Source organism: Oncorhynchus mykiss, chromosome 1, assembly GCF_013265735.2.
Source record: "Oncorhynchus mykiss isolate Arlee chromosome 1, USDA_OmykA_1.1, whole genome shotgun sequence".
NCBI classification, from domain to species: Eukaryota; Metazoa; Chordata; class Actinopteri; order Salmoniformes; family Salmonidae; genus Oncorhynchus; species Oncorhynchus mykiss.
The window spans coordinates 21,585,854-21,604,724 of NC_048565.1; the positions used below are offsets into that span (position 1 = coordinate 21,585,854).

Below are 18,871 nucleotides of genomic sequence, written 5' to 3' on the forward strand. Positions count from 1 at the left end.
CCTGGTGTAGTTAAGAGGGACTGACAAAAAGTTTAACCAGCATATGGCATCATGTTATGACATATTGTTGAGCAATGCTATTGCAAAACCGCTCAGCAAGGATGAAGCCACTGCTCCAGACTACGGTTTGCAACTAACTGCACATGAGGAGAAACTGGAGAAATGTCCTCTGGTCTGATGAAACAAAAAAAAAGAGAACTGTTTGGCTATAATGACCATTATGTTTGGAGGAAAAAGGGGGAGGCTTGCAAGCCGAAGAACACCATCCCAACCGTGAAGCACGGGGAGTGGCAGCATCATGTTGTGGGTTGCTTTGCTGCAGGAGGGACTGGTGCACTTCACAAAATAGATGGCATCATGAGGGAAAACTGAATATATTGAAGCAACGTCTCAAGACAGTCAGGAAGTTAAAGCTTGGTCGCAAATGGGTCTTCAAAACGGATAATGACCCCAAGCATACTTCCAAAGTTGTGGCAAAATGGCTTAACGACAAATAAGTCAATGTATTGGAGTGGCCATCACAAAGCCCTGACCTCAATCCTATAGAACATTTGTGGGCAGAACTGAAAAAGTGTGTGAGAGCAAGGAGGCCTGCAAACCTGACTCAGTGTTACACCAGCTCTGTCAGGAGGAATGGGCCAAAATTCACCCAACTTATTGTGGGAAGCTTGTGGAAGGCAACCAGAAACATTTGACCCAAGTTAGATTTAAAGACAATGCTACCAATTACTAATTGAGTGTATGTAAACCTCTGACCCACTGGGAATGTGATGAAAGAAATCAAATCTGAATAAATCACTCTATTATGACATTTCACATTAAAATAAAGTGGTGATCCTAACTGACTTAAGACAAGGAATTTTTACTTGGATTAAATGTCAGGAATTGTGAAAAACTGAGTTTAAATGTATTTGGCTAAGGTGTATGTAAACTTCGGACTTCAACTGTACTTGCACACAATAATTATTTATTAGAGGCCTGGTGAGAGTAAACATTCATAAAACCGGTTGTGGTTGGAGGACTGAAAGTCTTGAGTCAGAACATGATTAGAACTCTGGAGTGCTTTTGTTAAGATAGAACCTATGGTTGAGACCAGAGTCCTTTTTTTTTTTACACTAATTGCGGTTTTAAAATGGACAGCACCACAAAAACCTGAGGTAACCATATTGACTCAAAGAACATTTCCACACCGAGACACAAAGAGGGAGTGATGGAGATCTTTACATGGTCAACAGCCCCCCCCCCCCCCCCCCCACATACATTGAGTAACACCAAAGCAACCACCTGCTGACGAAATGTGAAACAAAAGCAAGCATACCACCAAAATCAGTATGGACAAAACATGATGCCTTCAATAAATTAATTAGAACACTTGAGAAATCACAACATAGCCAAAACAAAAGGTGATTGTAATAGCTACCCTTGGTTAATGGGTTTGTCTCACCACAATGGAACAGACTTTGCTCCATTTGCTACGTGCTTTGACTGGTCTACGAAAACTCGCCAAGTGGCGGAAAGGAGAACTGCATTAAGTATAACAACAAAATACAGGAAAAACACATTGTACACAGAATAAATGTATGTTTGGTCTTCTTTCCCTTACAAAATGTATCACACAATACCAGTCATTGAATCCTACATAAAAAGGAACAAAAATACAGAATTATTGGCAGGTAAATCCAAATCAATTTATTGGTCATTTCATTCCACTGTACAAAGCAAGCATGAGATCTTGCAGTTACTGACTTGACTGGTCCGGGAAACAGTTGGAGAATTTTCATTTCCTTTATACCAACACGACACCTGGAACAAATGCGAAAATCTGATTACGGTAAGTACACAGTCATCCAGAAATAAAAACAGTCTGACATAACATTGGGGTGTGCTAAAGACCCAACAACCTGTCCAAATACTTACTGAACCTTATAGATAAAATGGAAGACTACGCCTGAACCCCTCGGTCAAGGACACTTGGACCTTTGATATTTTCAGTGGTATTGTTAACAAAACAACCCCATAAAGAAAACACAAATAAATAAAAAACAGGTCCAGCCCCTGGTTCGTCTGATCTGGCAGTTACTCCACTTCTGTTGGTCTAACCCCAAGTGGTTCTGGAAAACGGTTAAAGAAAATAAACCCTCCTCACAGCTGCCCATGTCCCTTAAAGTTGAAGTGGTTTTTACTGACAAGAAGCACATGGCTGAGCTCGAATCACCACTATTAATTCAGGATTCCTATGACTCAGCCATGCCTCCTTGCCCGTCCAATATTTCCTCATCTCCCACCCCTTCTAATGCAACTATACCTGATGCGTCGCTCTTTTTCCCCCTGCCCCTCTACAAAGTTTCCCTCTGCAGGCAGTCACCTAGTCCGAGGTGCTAAAGGAGCTCCTGAAACTTGACGCAAAAAAACTATTTTTATTGACTTGGCCAAAGCTTTTGATAGGGTGATACCTACTGCAGCCCTCGTCCTCCACATACAACACCCGTTCTGCCAGTCACATTCTGGTAAAGGTCCCCAAAGCACACATATCCATGGGTCAATCCTCTTTTCAGTTCGCTGAAAATTGATTGTCCGATCCCTCCTGATAACCCGATTGGACATGACTCCAACAGGGTCACTAGGATGGATCAGCCAATGAAGTAGAAAGTCCAACCCAGTTGACTATATTAAAACTTTATAATCCCTCAATGGTGCTACCCATGCCATTAAAGCCTTTTGGCTACCAGAGGCTTATCATTCTCTAGAGTCCCACCTAGTTGACTACTTCAAAACGGTGAATGTACTCAATAGCGATGCCCATGCTGAAACAATCTCTCCTTCAAACAGAGTGCATGATGGCAATTCTGTTAGCCAACGTCAAAGCTTGGTAACAAGATCTACCCTGCACCTAGTGGCTGAAATGTGCATAACTCGTCATCATCCATTAAGTCACTGCTGTCTGCTTTCATAAAAAATAGCTGGTAGGCGATTAGCTCGGCAAGTGTAAGCCTTTAAAATACACACTGATCGCTTCAAGGAGAATATGAGCGAGGATTGGATGCATTTTAAAGCTTTTCCAACAGCATCTAGGTCAGATGTGAAGCTCATATGCTCTACACTTCTACCACCTTACATGGTTGCAATACATACCACAAAGACCAGTAGCGCGGTCTACTCCAGGGCTTTGACGATTGCCTCGTTGGCGTCTATGTTGATCTGGACCTCGGCCCTGGCAGCCTCGTCAGACGCAGACGCCATTTCAGACTGAGCCTTCTCCAAGTTGACCTTGGCAGCCTAAAGAGCAGAGAGGTCAAATACAGAACCATAACCCAATATCCATACTACAAAGTGCTGGACATCATGCATACTAAATATGCTAGCACAGTACCAGTTTTTTTTTCTTACATTCAACTGAATAACCAATTAAGGCTAATAGTTTTTGGGATGCATTTACACAGGCAGCCGAATTCTGAAATATTTCACCATATGTCTTTATTTTAGTTTTTTTTACCCCTTTTTCTCCCCAACGCTAGGCCAATTGTGCGTCGCCCCACGGACCTCCCGGTCATGGTCGGTTACGACAGAGCCTGGGCGCGAACCCAGGGTCTCTGGTGCGCTGCAGTACAGCGCCCTTAACCACTGCACCACCCGGCAGGCCTCACCATTGGTCTTTTGACCAATCAATTCAACTCTAATGCCAATAATTGGGCAAAAGAACTGGGCTGCATGAGTAACACAGCCTTAGACAAGGGTCAGAGCTAGGCAGCGGGTCCCTGTAAGCATAGTTTGGGGAAACACTGCTTCAGCGATGCTAAAGCTGCATAATCCAATCCTGTGCGGATAAATCTTTGAGCATAGAACATAGTTCAAAAAAAGGACATCCTGTTCTTTATGCTTCTGCCAGGCAAATAAACTATTTTCAGTGGGTTTGATCCTAAATGAAATTGGTGGTATCAATAACTCATTGGTCTAGGTTAAATGTAGGGGTAATGATTATTCTAATAATTAAATTACTGGATGCAATGTAGTAGTCTAGCTTACTGTTGCCAATTTGGACTATGAAGCTGAACTAGGCCTATGGGCTTGTTCCAGATCTCCATCTCTGACCTAATCCATCAAGTTAGGTGTGATTACTACCATTCATTCAACATGCCTTGTCATTGATGAACTGACTATTATCACATCATTAGTAGCCTATTGTAGACATTTGCCAATTTTGCAAATATTCCAAAAACATGCTCCCTGTTTACAACAAGGCACTATAGTAATATTGCATTAAAACATGCTCCCTGTTTACAACAAGGCACTATAGTAATATTGCATAAAAACATTAAAGCAATTCACTTTTTTTTCTTCTTCCATGAACACCAAGCATTACTGGATTTCCCCAAAAATACAACATTACTGAGTACCACTCCATATTTTCAGGCACAGTGTTGACTTCATCTTATGGGTATGCTTGTAATCGTTAAGGACTAGGGAATTTATCCAGGACAAAAAAAAAGCAATGGAGCTAAGCACATGCAAAATCCTAAAGGAAAACCTGGTTCGGTCTGATTTCCACCAGAAACTGGAACATCAAATTCACCTTTCAGCAAGACAATAACCAAAAACACAAGAACAAATCTATACTGGAGTTGCTTATCAAGAAGACAGTGAATGTTTCCAAGTGGCTGAGTTACAGTTGAGACTTAAATCTATGGCAAGACCTGAAAATGGTTGTCTAGCAATGACCAACAACAAATTTGATAGTGTGTTGAGTACCAAGCAGTTAACAAGTTGGGTAGGCTACTAATGACCATCAGCAGCATCAGAGCTTGGAGAAGCCTAGTTACCGTGCGTGACCAAACAGTCACAGGCAATTTGACCGCTGTCACGACTTGTGACCGCCGGTAATATGGTCAGCGTAACAGCCCTAGGCCTAACATGTCCTCTCCTTGCAAGATAGACTAATTGAATAGGAAGTTTAAACAAACCTGGTACATTTCTGCTTTACTAGATCAACTTGACAGCCTATGGATTTTATGAAGGCACAATATATTTTTCCTACACTTTGAAGTAAACATACCTTTGACAAGATACAATTATAAATTAATATTTAGAATAGTGTCAACGTTTTTATTTAGGTCCTTGAATTGCACAACAGGCAATAGGAATGAACAAAAAAAATACATTAATAGAATCTAAACCATGGGGGTATCTACTAAGAAAATATGGAATTGTTTTAAGATAGCTAAATGATCCATGGTATGACTATTGGAATTGGAATTTTAGGACCCCTTAAAAATGATCAGAACTGTTTTTAATTGATGAAACATTGAATTTGGCCTTAATGCTATTCGCCCATAGAAACCTTTAATAAGAGCTTCATACATGGATAAAAACTAAAATATGTGGAAATAGGAAGTTTGTTCAGAAAGTCTGTCCTATAGCTGACAGATAAGGATAACTATGTATTTATTTTGACAAGCATTTAACACCTTATTTTAGGGATTAAAATATCTCCATATATAAACTCATCAACAATAGAAATATCCTCACTGTCAACTGCGTTAATTTTCAGCAAACTTAACGTGTGCCCAATCTGTTCAGACACTACATAGAGGACGGCAGATCGGCTGTACCGACTACAAAACGAGTCCCATGATGCTTGTGGGTCATAGAGCACTATCGTGAGGCTCTCAGACATCATGTTCATGGGAGCCAAGTCTTTCCGTAGTGGGGTCATAGTTTGTAGGCCAAACCGTTTGGGCTCCAGGCTTTGTGAGAACACCGCTCTAGTTTGTCACCTTTCACAGCAGACGCGGAAGGGTAACGTTGGCAGATGTGGTGGATTGAGACGCAGCCCATGCAAAACATCTTTTAAACTGACAAGATTGAGGGGGATTATTTTATTATGCTAATTAGATTCCCCACGGGGAGCAGACAGCGACTCTAGAGGGCTAATATTCTCTTTTTTTTAAGGTAGGCAAACTTGATTTTTTTGTGAAGGATGGTATCAGCAGAACAGCTCTCTGCCATGTCTGTCTCCATCCATGCCGAAACGTACACTGAACTATCGCAACACCACGTTTCCTTTCTCGCCAATGCGCTAGCACCTACTGTTGCGGAGTGCAAGTGCTCACAAGAAAGTATTCTCTTAGTTGACTAAATTCTGTAGCTAACTACTTTCGTTGTAATGATGGCTTTTCTCCTCACCCAAGTCTTCAGATTGGATCAGTTACAACTTCAGACAGTTGGGTCAAAAACCACAATGTGCCAACGAGAAGCCTATTTTAGGGCATCTTTTCATTCCAGCATACTTTAACCTAAAATTGTGTGCATGTTGGCAGGTCTGGAAGAGAGAGACTAGCATTGCAAATTCACATTGCCTCTTTCCTGTGAAAGGCCCATTTGTTACAGTAGCGATTACAGCGTAGAAATGCCAAACATAGCTGGGAGTTAAAGGTCTCCCAGTGGGAACTTGGCACATCTGCTATAACTCAACAGTGACTGACCTTTCCTGCCTTATTAACAGCAGGGTTTCTCCTGTGCATTGTTCTCAGAGGGAGAAAAAAAAAAAGTCATCCATTTCTTGAGTCAACTTGACAGTATGTGCCCTTCTTAGGACAGGGTCAAAGAGAAAGAGGGAGCTCCTCTACGATGAACGTGTTTAGTCGGCTGATGGGGCTGTGAAAAGTAAAGAGCAACATGGCCTTAGGGACATTTCACACAAATACATATTTTGACTGACATTTGAGCCAATGCTGTGCAGAATTCTGTTGAGTAAGGGATTTGGTCATTTAATGGAAGGTTTCCTTTTGCAAAACTATGGCTAAGGTCTGACTGAGCAGAGCTGCACACAGTTAACATCTTTATAAAAGGGTTTGGGTTTCAATCAATGACTGACTGCATGGGCTGAATGATGCCAATCACAACTCTAGCCTAGCTTTTCAGAGAACAAAGCAATCCTAATGTAGAGGATGGGAAATGTTCATGCAATTGTTATTGCTCTGATGAAGAGCCTCTTGTGATTGCTCTGGTTCAATGATTTAAGGACATTCTGCTCCCATTGGCAAAGGAAACGCAAGGTATCCCTCTGCGGCCCGTCTTCCTGCCCAGCTCTAACACACTACACCAGGTGTGTAACCATTAGCCAAACAGTTGAAAAAGAACGACAAATTCAGGTAGGTCCATCAGTTGTTTGCTTCAATTAAATAAATGTTTCGCAACAGAATTGTATCCACCCCAGGGGTGTAATCATTCCGCCGATGCTATTGCAAAATATTTTGTCTGTTGCAAAACGTTTAACAGACACCGTTTGCTCCAAAAGGAAAACAAAAATGAATTTATATTTGATAAATTCAGGTAGGAACCTCCGTTTCGTTTTGGTTCTTCAACGGTGAACGGTTCCCGTAACGAATACACCCCAGTCCAACTATACCACTATGATTAGTTGATTACTAGAATCAGTTGTGATGCGGTGGCCTGGAAGACAAGCCTGCCCACCCTGTGGCCTGCAGGACAAGAGTTGCCCACCCGTTGCCATAGAGATAATAAATAGGTCTATGAGTGGGTGCTGGGTACTTACAGCCACATCCAGCTGGTCCAGGGGGAAAGCCTCTTCAGCCAGTAGTTGCACCGAGGAGTCTGCGTTCACTGTGATTGACCCGCTGCTCACTGAAACAGACAGAATTTGAGTAAAGCAACCGATTCCATTCAACCACCCACCCATCATACCGGGCAGACTTCTCTGTATACATCAATGATGTCGCTTTTGATGCTGGTGATTTTCAGATCCACCTTTAAGCAGACATGGTACTTCTGGCCCTTCTTTGGACACTTAACTAACCTTCAGATGAGCTTCATTGCCATACAACTCTCCTTCCGTTGCCTCCAACTGCTCTTAAATGCAAGTAAAATTAAATGCATGCTCAACAAACCGATCGCTGCCCGCACCTGCCCGCCTGTCCAGCATCACTACTCTGGACGGTTCTGACTTAGAATATGTGGACAACTACAAATACCTAGGTGTCTGGTTAGACTGTAAACTCTCCTTTCATACTCACATTAAGCATCTCCAATCCAAAATTAAATCTAGAATCAGCTTCCCATTTGGCAAAACAAAGCATCCTTCACTCATGCTGCCAAACATACCCTCGTAAAACTGACCATCCTACCGATCCTCAATTATGTCATTTACAAAATAGCCTCCAACACTCTACTCAACAAATTGGATGCAGTCTGTCACAGTGCCATCGGTTTTGTCAAAGCCCCATATACTACCCACCACTGCAACCTGTACACTCTTGTTGGCTGGCCCTCGCTTCACTCGACCTGGAGCCAGTGGGTTTGGTGACATCAAGGTTCTGCTAGGTAAAGCCCTGCCTTATCTCAGCTCACTGGTCACCAACCCATAGCACGCGCTCCAGCAGGTATATCTCACTAGTCACCCCCAAAGCCAATTCCTCCTTCGGCCACCTTTGTTCCAGTCATTGGCAGCAGAGAACTGGAAGGAAACTGCATTTTTTTTTTTTTTTTAAATGGGTGATTATTTAACTGAAACTAGAAACACGTCTCCCTCATTAGCTTTAAGCACCAGCTGTCAGAGCAGCTCTCAGATAACTGCACCTGTAAATAGTCCATCCTGTAAATAGTCCATCCAACTACCTCATCCACATACTGTATTTAATTATTTATTTATCTTGCTCCTTTGCACCCCGATATCTCTACTTGCACATTCATCTTCTGCACATCAATCACTTCAGTGTTTAATTGCTATATATTGTAATTACTTCACCACCATGGCCTATTTATTGCCTTAACTCCCTTATCTTACCTCATTTACACACACTATATTTTTCTACTATGTTTGTTTATTCCATGTGTAACTCTGTGGTATGTGTCGAACTGCTTTACTTTATTCTTGGCCAGGTAGCAGTTGTAAATGAGAATGTTCTCAATTAGCCTACCTGGTTAAATAAATAAAATATACCGCCCAGCCCCATGTAGACAACTTAATCTATTGAAATTAAATAAATGCATTGCCTTCATGCACAGACTGCAACAGTCTCTTAAAGTTCTGTGCAGTCACTAACATAGAATTTTATTTTAGCTGATTTCAATCCAGGGAAGTAGACTACAATTTGAAAGTGTTACGCTAAGTCTGATTTCTCCAGGTCAAGAATGCAGTCATCCCCACAATTCAAGACAGTACTGACCCCTGCTGGAAGTTCCATGTTAAAAGAGGTCCAATGAGGCAATCCTCAATATCAAATCATTTCTGGGTAACAATTAAGGAAGGCTCTTTGTGATTAATTGAAAACAAAATTGTAAAAAATAGCAAAGAACAATCAAGCAATAATGTTGCTAGGACTGGGTTTGAGTGGAGAAAAGTGAAAATGAGCTGTTATTAGTAGATGGGTTTGAACTGTTATGTCTATTAAATAATTTACCACCTGGTGATATCACCAGACATGCCAAAACTCCATCCCACCAAAACAGGCTGAAATTTCAGCTCTTACACTAAAAAGGGGCATTATACATTTTTCAGAAATCCACAGTATTATTCCAACATCACCATGGATGGAGAGGTGTATTTCTATATAAATAAAACTGAAAAAATACAAGTTAGACTGCACTGGGACTTTAAAGTAAGGATGGGCAATGTGTAGTGTTAAGGTATGGATCCACATAACGATATACAATATTCATACTACCATCTATTTCTACTCCCTAACCTCATCTCACATACACCCTTTAAAAATGTTCAGTGCAGCCACTTCTGCAAATGTGCCATTTTGTTCTAGTGGATTATAAAGCAGGGGGAAGTAGGGTAACACTTTCAAATGTAGGCTAAGTTATATTTCTCCAGGTCTAGGATGCAGTCATTGTCTCCCCCACAATTCGAGATAGGACTGACCCCTGCTGTATGGTCCACATTAAGTGGCCAGTTGTTGATATGGAACCTACCATTGATATCATCTAGAAACACAGAAGGCATGCGCAAGCACTGTCCCCATTTTGTATCTAAGTAGCTTAAATATCTGATTAATAAAAGCAATTATTTCTAAGTTGATATCACAAGGTCATTAAAAATGTAATCAAAGCATCCAAAATGATGAATCGGCCTACCACATACACTGGTATTTGTACACATATGGGTGTCAGAGGAAAAATCTAGCCATAGTGAATCAAATACATTTTAGGTGATACCACTAGTCGCCTCAAACGTCAGAGGTCAGAGACTCACCCACCATTTCATAAAGGGTTAAGAACAGAGGAATTCCCACCATGTTGCTACACCTATTGAACTAACCCTTTTAGTTAGTTAGAGCTCATGCAAGGGACTAGAGGTTAGGGACAGAGCCTATTGTGGATTGGGCGATCCTGAAAAGCATCCTGTCTCACAGCATAGACTTGTGTGTGATAAGAGATTTTACATACTATGAAACAGACAAGACAGACGCACACAAACAACGACATCACCCCTGCCCAGACCCACATGCTCCCAGCACCTGCAAGACTATTCCATATGACCTCGAACTGCTCCACTGCCTTGGTTACCCACACCCTTCTCAATACTCAAATAATAATGTATTTGATTCTTCCACCGTCGCAACAATGGAGGATCACTTGATTTCCAGTTAAGCAAAAGTTTTGAAATGATTGAGGAGAAAAGTACAGCCCAACCCATTTCCTATCTCAAACCACCCTCATATGCAATCTCTTGAAACAGAGCGCTTACATTTTTGTTAACTGTAATTTTGTTAATTATATTCAAACACTCCATCTTCAGTTGGATAGGCTTTCTGCAAGGTTTTGTACATATCTGACCCATCATTTTAGTATTGTTTTCTAACTCAGAATTTCCTCTACATTGCTCTGATGTCCAAAAGATATCAGCTCGAACTTGTGATAAAAGTTGCATGTACAGTTGAAGTCAGAAGTTTACATACACTTTTCAACCACTCCAAAAAAATGTCTTGTTAACAAACTATAGTTTTGGTAAGTCGGTTAAGACATCTTTGTGCATGACAAGTAATTTTTCCAACAATTGTTTACAGAGATAATTTCACTATATCACAATTCCAGTGGGTCAGAAGTTTACATACACTGAGTTAACTGTGCCTTTAAACAGCTTAGAAAATTATATCATGGCTTTAGAAGCATCTGATAAATTATGTCAATTAGCCTGAATCAATTGGAGGTGTACCTGTGGATGTATTTCAAGGCCTACCTTCAAACTCAGTGCCTCTTTGCTTGACATCATGGGAAACTCAAAAGAAATCAGCCAAGAAGTCAGAAAAAAAATTGTAGACCTCCACAAGTCTGGTTCATCCTTGGGAGCATTTTCCAAATGCCTGAAGGTACCACGTTCATCTGTACAAATAATAGTACACAAGTATAAACACCATGGGACCACGCAGCCGTCATACCGCTCAGGAAGGAGACACGTTGTCTACTAGAGATGAACGTATTTTGGTGCCAGAACAGAGGACCTTGTGAAGACGGAGGAAACATGTGCAAAAGTATCTATATCCACAGTAAAACAAGTCCTATATCGACAACCTGAAAGGCTGCTCAGCAAGGAATCCACTGCTCCAAAACTTCCATAAAAAAGCCAGACAATGGTTTGCAACTGCACATGGGGACACAGATTGTACTTTTTGGAGAATTGTCCTCTGGTCTGATGAAACAAAAATAGAACTGTTCGGCCATAATGACCATCATTATGTTTGGAGGAAAAAGGGGGAGGCCTGCAAAGAACACCATCCCGTGAAGCACGGGGGGGGGGGGGGGGGGGGTGGCAGTATCATGTTGTGGGGGTGCTTTGCAGCAGGAGGGACTGGTGCACTTCACAAAATAGATGGCATCATGAGCATGGAAAATGATGTGGATATATTGAAGCAACATCTCAAGACATCAGTGACCAAGTTAAAGCTTGGTCACAAATGGGTCTTCCAAATGGACAATGACCCCAAGCAAAATGGCTTAAGGACAAATAAGTCAAGGTATTGGAGTGGCCATCAAAGCCCTGGCCTCAATCCATAGAAAATCTGTGGGCAGAACTGAAAGTGTGTGCAAGCAAGGAGGCCTACAAACCTGACTCAGTTACACCAACTCTGTCAGGAGGAATGGGCCAAAATTCCCCCAACTTATTGTAGGAAGCTTGTGGAAGGCTACCCAAAACATTTGACTCAAGTTCAATTTAAAAGGCAATGCTACCAAATATGAATTGATGGGTGTAAACTTCTGACCCACTGGGAATGTGACAAAAGAAATACAAGCTGAAATAAATCATTACTATAATTCTGACATGTCACAAACTTAAAATTAAAGCGGTGATCCTAACTGACCTAAGACAATAAATGTTTACTAAGATTAAATGTCAGGAATTCTGAAAAACTGAGTTTAAATGTATTTGGCTAAGGTGTGTGTAAACTTACGACTTCAGCTGTATTTGTAAATGTCTACATTGGTCAGTCCAAATTTCCTTTTTAATTCTGTCATTGAAATGTTATTTCAATGTTAGCTTTTCCATGTGGGCGAATTTTAGAAATACTATGGATCATTATGCCATTTGATTCTGAATTTTAGGACGCCTTTAGATATCATGTGCTGTAGATTGTTGGTCGCACTCCTTGCTGAATGACAAATGGATGAACAGGTGATAATTGTGCACCTTACTTCACAATTCAATTTAAAATTAGGCCTAACTGAATGATAAGGGTGAAGAGGTTGATTTAAACTTAGAAAGACAAATTGTGTAAGGAGTGTGTTATGCCTATTAAAATCAGCAACAAATCATTTGACAGTGTGCCTTGCGGGTTGACACCGTTCTCTTTTACTTTTAACTTTGTAAAAATAAGCAGTTACAGGATAGTTTTATTTACTGTAACCATTACTAATCAAATGTATTCTAATAGAAATGAAAACATACTGCGTTGCAAAATAATGCAAGACATATCCTTGACTATCCAACTTGAGCTTGAATCAAAATATGACAGTCAGCATGCACATCGAAACTCATTTCACACAATAAGAAAGCCTATAGACAAGATTAAATTGACAATCTGATGAGTGACAATTAGGCTTAACAGCTGTCAGATTGTACATAAAGAGATGGGCGCACCGTTAAATTTAAAGATGCAGGAAAGGATCACCCCGATCAAATCCTCCTTCAGAGTCACATGCAGGTAAAACATTGATTTCTATATAGTATTAGAAAGCATAATCTGGTGTTTCGATGACACTTACCTTTGTCATAATTCAAGAGGTGCAGCTCTACTTTCAAATGTCACCTCTTGCAAGAATATGCGCGCTGTCCATGCCTTCAGCACGACCGCTCACACAGCAGCGTTGCTCTGGCCACTAACCAAAAATATGCCATTTATGTAATTCATCCCTTACAATTGTTCATGCACTGGTGCTTTTGTTTAACTTTGGCACCTGTCTGGTTATATTAATACATTGTTTCTACCATGTCAAAAGAAGCTGTAACTTGACTTAACTAATCAAATCAACAAATCAAGTTGATCAAATGGATTGCACTAATGTTATTGTAAGGGAAACTAAAATAAGTTATAGGCATCGTTTTCCTAGGACTGTAGAATTATACTAAACATATCCTTGACTAACAAATAACTTCTTTCAAACATATATTCCCACTAATAAACTCAGCAAACAAAGACATCCTCTCACTGTCAACTGTGTTTATTTTCCAACTTAAGGTGTAAATATTTGTAAGAACATAAGATTCAACAACTGAGACAAACTGAACAAGAAGTGAAATAATGTGTCCCAGAACAAAGGGGAAGGCAAAATCAAAAGTCAGTCAGTATCTGGTGTTGCCACCAGCTGCATTAAGTACTGCAGTGCATCTCCTCCTCATGGACTGCAACAGATTTACCAGTTCTTGCTGTGAGATGTTACCCCACTCTTCTACCAAGGCACCTGCAAGTTCTCGGACATTTCTGTGGGGGGGGTGGGGGGGGAATGGCCCTAGCCTTCACTCCAATCCAACAGGTCCCAGGTGTGCTCAATGTGATTGAGATCCAGGCTCTTTGCTGACCATGGCAGAACACTGACATTCCCGTCTTGCAGGAAATCATCCATACGGCTCATTCTGTGCGTGGTGGCATTGTCATGCTGGAGGGTCATGTCAGGATAAGCCTACACCTCGATCCCGCTCCCGAGTACAGGCGTCGGTGTAACACTCATTCCTTTGATGATAAACGTGAATCCGACCATCACCCCCGGTGAGACAAAAACCGCCAGTGCCACACTTTTTGCCATTCATGTCTGGTCCAGCACGGTGGGTTTGTGCCCATAGGCGACGTTGTTGCCGGTGATGTCTGGTGAGGACCTGCCTTACAACAGTCCAGCCTCTATCAGCCTATTGCGGACAGTCTCAGCACTGATTGAGGGATTGTGCGTTCCTGGTGTAACTCGGGCAGTTGTTGCCATCCTGTACCTGTGCCACAGGTGTGATGTTCGGATGTACCGATCCTGTGCAGGTGTTACACGTGGTCTGCCACTGCGAGGATGATCAGCTGTTTGTCCCATCTCCCTGTAGCGCTGTCTTAGGCGTCTCACAGTACGGACATTGCAATTTATTGCCCTGGCCACATCTGCAGTCCTCATGCCTCCTTGCAGCATGCCTAAGGCACGTTCAAGCAGATGAGCAGGGACCCTGGGCATCTTTCTTTGTGTTTTTCAGAGTAGAAAAGCTCTTTAGTGTTCTAAGTTTTCATAACTGTGACCTTAACAGCTTACAGACAGTAGGCAATTAAGACACTAACAACCATTCCACAGGTGCATGTTCATTAATTGTTTATGGTTCATTGAACAAGCATGGGAAACTTTGTTAAAACCCTTTACAATGAAGATCTGTGAAGTTTGACTTTTACGAATTATATTTGGAAGACATGGTCCTGAAAAAGGGACTTTTTTTTTGCCAAGTTTATTTATTCATGTAATTAATCCTTTATTTATTAAGCATTGGCACTTATGATTCCTGCACCTTTCAGGATAATATGCATCTGATGCATATGCTTAAGTAGACGGCCGGCAATGTTCTCTAGCAGGTACTTATAGCCTGAAAGGCCAGGCAGTTCTAGTGTTGAAGGATTTCTGTAGACCCTGAGGTTGTCTTTTTCCCTATAGTTTTTTTTTTCTCTCCATCTCAGGATATAAAATTATTTTCAAAATTGTAAATGGGGGCATTTAGTTTAATAACAGTCAGTTATATCATTGGCAAATAAGCTTAGTTTATATTCATCTTTACCAATACCTGTTACGTTTGGGTCCTGTCTAATTCTTTCTGCAAGCGGTTCAATTGCTAGTGCAAACAGGATGAGGGAGAGAGGGCATTCCTGTCTCGTGCCCATTTCTAAAGCAGTTTAAAATCAGATAGTGTATTAAGAAATGTATAATTTGAGCTGAAAAATTGAAGATTTGAATAGAAAAGGCTATTCAAGACTTGACAACAGCCATAGTTTGATAAATCTACATTAATTTGGTTAGTGTATTATATTGAAACATGGTCTTGTATGGTAAGACTTGCCATTCTGTTTATGAGTTACATTCCTTTTGTTGCCACTTATGGGTCTGAAAGCTGCAGAGGACTCCAGATTTTCCTGAATTTAATATAATGGAACTCTGAAGCACCGACTTGAGTGATGTGTGACATCATTTGAGTAAATAGGGGCGCTTCCACTGTCCCAGAATGTCAACTCAAATTCTACGGGAAAGCCGTCCATACTTTTTGCCTTGAGAGCTTTGTAACAGCGCCTATTTATTTATTTTGGGGTGTTATTTATTTTTAGTGATTCTTGGTCTGCTGATAAATCTTAACTATAGAAGCTTTTAAAATTGTTATGTTCAGAGAATATATTTTCATTACCTTATTAAAACTTACCAAGACGTATTTAAAACACATTTACAGTCTTCAAAGAGCCATGATATAGGATCATTCTCCTGTATCATGCAGAATTACACCAACAGAAAATTCTGTTGAAATTGCACTTAGCGAAGGAATATGGAGAACGAACAGAGCTACATTTCTTAAATGCGTAAACGTAAAAATAACAACCTTTTAGCATTACAAATGTAGACAGAGGAAAGCAGACAGATGACAAAATTTGGGATCCTTTTTATGCATACTTTAGGGGAATGATAATCTCATACTCAGTTCAAGTTAAATCTGAGTAAAGTAAAAAAAACACTAAATGTTAGAAAAAGCCCATAAAATATTTACAAGATATAAAAATAATATTTCTGAACATAAGCCAGAATATGATATTTTAATTTTGAAGAGAGCCAAACTACAGGTTAAACAAAAATAAAACACTGCAAATAAAGCTGGTAAACACCTCAGACATCCCAGATGTCATTGTCATTCAGATGTCAACTCTGGATTTCAGATAGCAATAGAAATCATGTTATATTAGACAGCAGACAGGTCCTGGACAAATAAAATTGTCTGGCCTTGGATTTTGACCAACTTCCCCCTTGACTTTGGTCTGAAAGTTCCATCGTTTGATGATACCCATGAGTGGGTATTTAGCATTCTTCTGTTTCACTCCGATCTAGTGGTATCGTTCCAGATCCTCTGGTGATATACCCATGACAAGTTCCTCTGATAACAGTTTGACCACATTGCTGGAATTTCTCATTTTTCGTAATCTTCTGGTCAGGACAATACTCTCATGTTACATCTGATTGTGTTTTCTTGCTGGTCCAATTCTCCTCAAGTTCACAACCTTGTTCCCAAAAGGCAAATTTTGTTAATTCATGCGCACGCCTTGTTTGTGCGTATCTGACACAATATCCTATGTCTGCGAATCTGCTATTTTTTTTCTTCCCAAAATTGTAGCAGTTTTGGTGTGCATTGAGAGTATTAAAGCTATGTTTTCCTGGACAGCATTTAACTTTTCATAACTTTTGTTTGCGTCTACAAGTTGCCATTTTCTTTGAAGGCGGCAATGGTCTGTTGGATTCATGTCGCGGCTCTGTTTAACAAACGGATTGCTCACTCTCCCAGTTTTTTGGAGACTTGGTTAATCAAGGGGCTTGCTTTAACTTTGTTATCTGGTTTCTACATATAACCACAGTTGACCGTACAAAACAGAGCTACACACACATCATGCGTCCAACCGGTACACTCATGAGCCTCCTCTTTGCCCTTTATGTTTGAAGCATAAAATCATGAGGTTCAGACCACTGAGCCGTCAAGCAAAATCTCACCAAAGAACTTTGCTGCGGAGCCATCATCGTTGAACACGGTGACCACTCCGGGCCGGAGAACCTGCAGTGTGGGGACATGGGCAGGGAGGATACCGAAAGCACCAGTCAGCGTGGGGACGTCAACCTGTTTCACACTGGCCTCCTTGAAGTACACCTGGGAGAAGGAGAAACACATACATTACATTGACTATTATTGATTTTCTTAGCATTGAAGTTGAATATTATCTGTGGAAATATACAATATCTGCATGCAGTACTAGATAATTGTTCTAATGGATAAAGTCCATGCATACTTACTGAGATGTTACTATATTTTAGTTGTCAATGAGGTTCTGCTAAGGTACATTGCAGTTATGTTATCATACGTTATATAATATGCCATTAGTGTCTGACAGGTTGAAAAGCAAACAATTATCTTATTTAATGTTGACTTATGTAACTAGGTAAGACTGTTTCCAACTAGCTAGTAAATTACTGTCAGATGCACTTCAGTGACATCTAGCTAGCTATAACGCCAACTTGTACCTAGCTAACTAACAGAATAGCTAGCTAGTTATGTGGGTGACAAAGAAGGTGGAGTCGGCACACTCCTGAAGATTTAGCCAATCTAATTATTAAATCAGAAGTGGTTGTTAACAATTGAAGAGTACTGTAATCCATTTATAGTCCCAAGGTGAAATCATAAGAAAGTGCAAGGGCCTGTGATCCATTGTGGTAACTAGCTTTGACAAACAGGTTATTTATTGCAATCTAACGTTAGCTAGCAAGTGGCAACACAGGGACACATTGTTGCACAGAACAATTTAGGCATGCCAAACTGATTTGGCGAGGCTTGGTTGGAAGAAAATACACGCGCGAGCGTCAATTTACAACTAACTGTTACACGCACAGGTAAAAAGTAGGTACGCTAACTCGCTAACGTTACCAAGTTAAACTAGGTAGCCACAGGCATTTGTCGCTAGCTAACTACATGCGTATGGTTGGATAATGTGTCTTTATTATTAAGAGAGTGACGTTATATCTGTCTTTGGTTATATCAATGGAGATAGCTAGCTAGGACTCTACCGTAGGCCAATAGCATAAGCCTTGTCAACCCCGGACTATATTACCTGCGTTGGCGAGGCAAATGTGAATGACATCTGTGCAGAACCTGAAGGTGCGTCGGCGTAGCATCTTGCTTGCCTCAATACAGGGAGAGCGCAACGGAGAAACCTTGCTGCCATCATTTTGTTTGAATGAATATAATTCAAGTACAAACGAATCCCCAAGCCCTTGCGCGAAGTCAGTCAAACAGTGTGCGTCTGATAGGACAAGGACATTGAACCGAACAACAATGCCTTATGAGCGTTCAAAGGATGACGGGAAATGTAGTTATTTTCTAGAGGCAACACATTCAACCCAAAGATTCGTATCCCTCAGTGTTCAATCTGAAAATGTGTCTCGTTCGGTGTGATCTTTAACACGGAATATTTCATATTTTGGTTTATCTGCCGTTGTAAATAGACAGATTTATTGAAAAAGTGAAGGCATATGTGGCAGTGTGCAACATTTCACAGCCAGGGGGTGGCGCCGTTAGAATGTCAAACAGGATCCACTGATGAGATGATTGATAAGATCATCACTGACCCATCAAGGTGAACATAATCAAAGTTAAAGTGTT

At 40.8% G+C, this 18,871-nt stretch overlaps 1 protein-coding gene across 2 annotated transcripts; it reads right to left on the reverse strand.

The window, feature by feature from the left end:
* Positions 1–1,663: 1,663 nt before the first annotated feature.
* LOC110508066 (ATP synthase subunit delta, mitochondrial) lies at positions 1,664–18,576 on the reverse strand. 2 transcript variants are annotated; one of them, XM_021588545.2, is made up of 5 exons: positions 18,321–18,576; positions 17,212–17,365; positions 7,553–7,641; positions 3,133–3,276; positions 1,664–1,803 (listed from the first exon to the last, which is right to left on the reverse strand). In XM_021588545.2, the coding sequence occupies exons 1-4, from the start codon at positions 18,435–18,437 to the stop codon at positions 3,154–3,156; spliced, it is 483 nt and encodes a 160-aa protein (XP_021444220.1). In that variant the 5' UTR covers positions 18,438–18,576; the 3' UTR covers positions 1,664–1,803; positions 3,133–3,153. The 2 variants fall into 2 exon arrangements, with proteins under 2 accessions (XP_021444220.1, XP_021444263.1); XM_021588588.2 differs by having other exon boundaries at positions 1,664–1,822.
* Between the last annotated feature and the right edge of the window lie 295 nt (positions 18,577–18,871).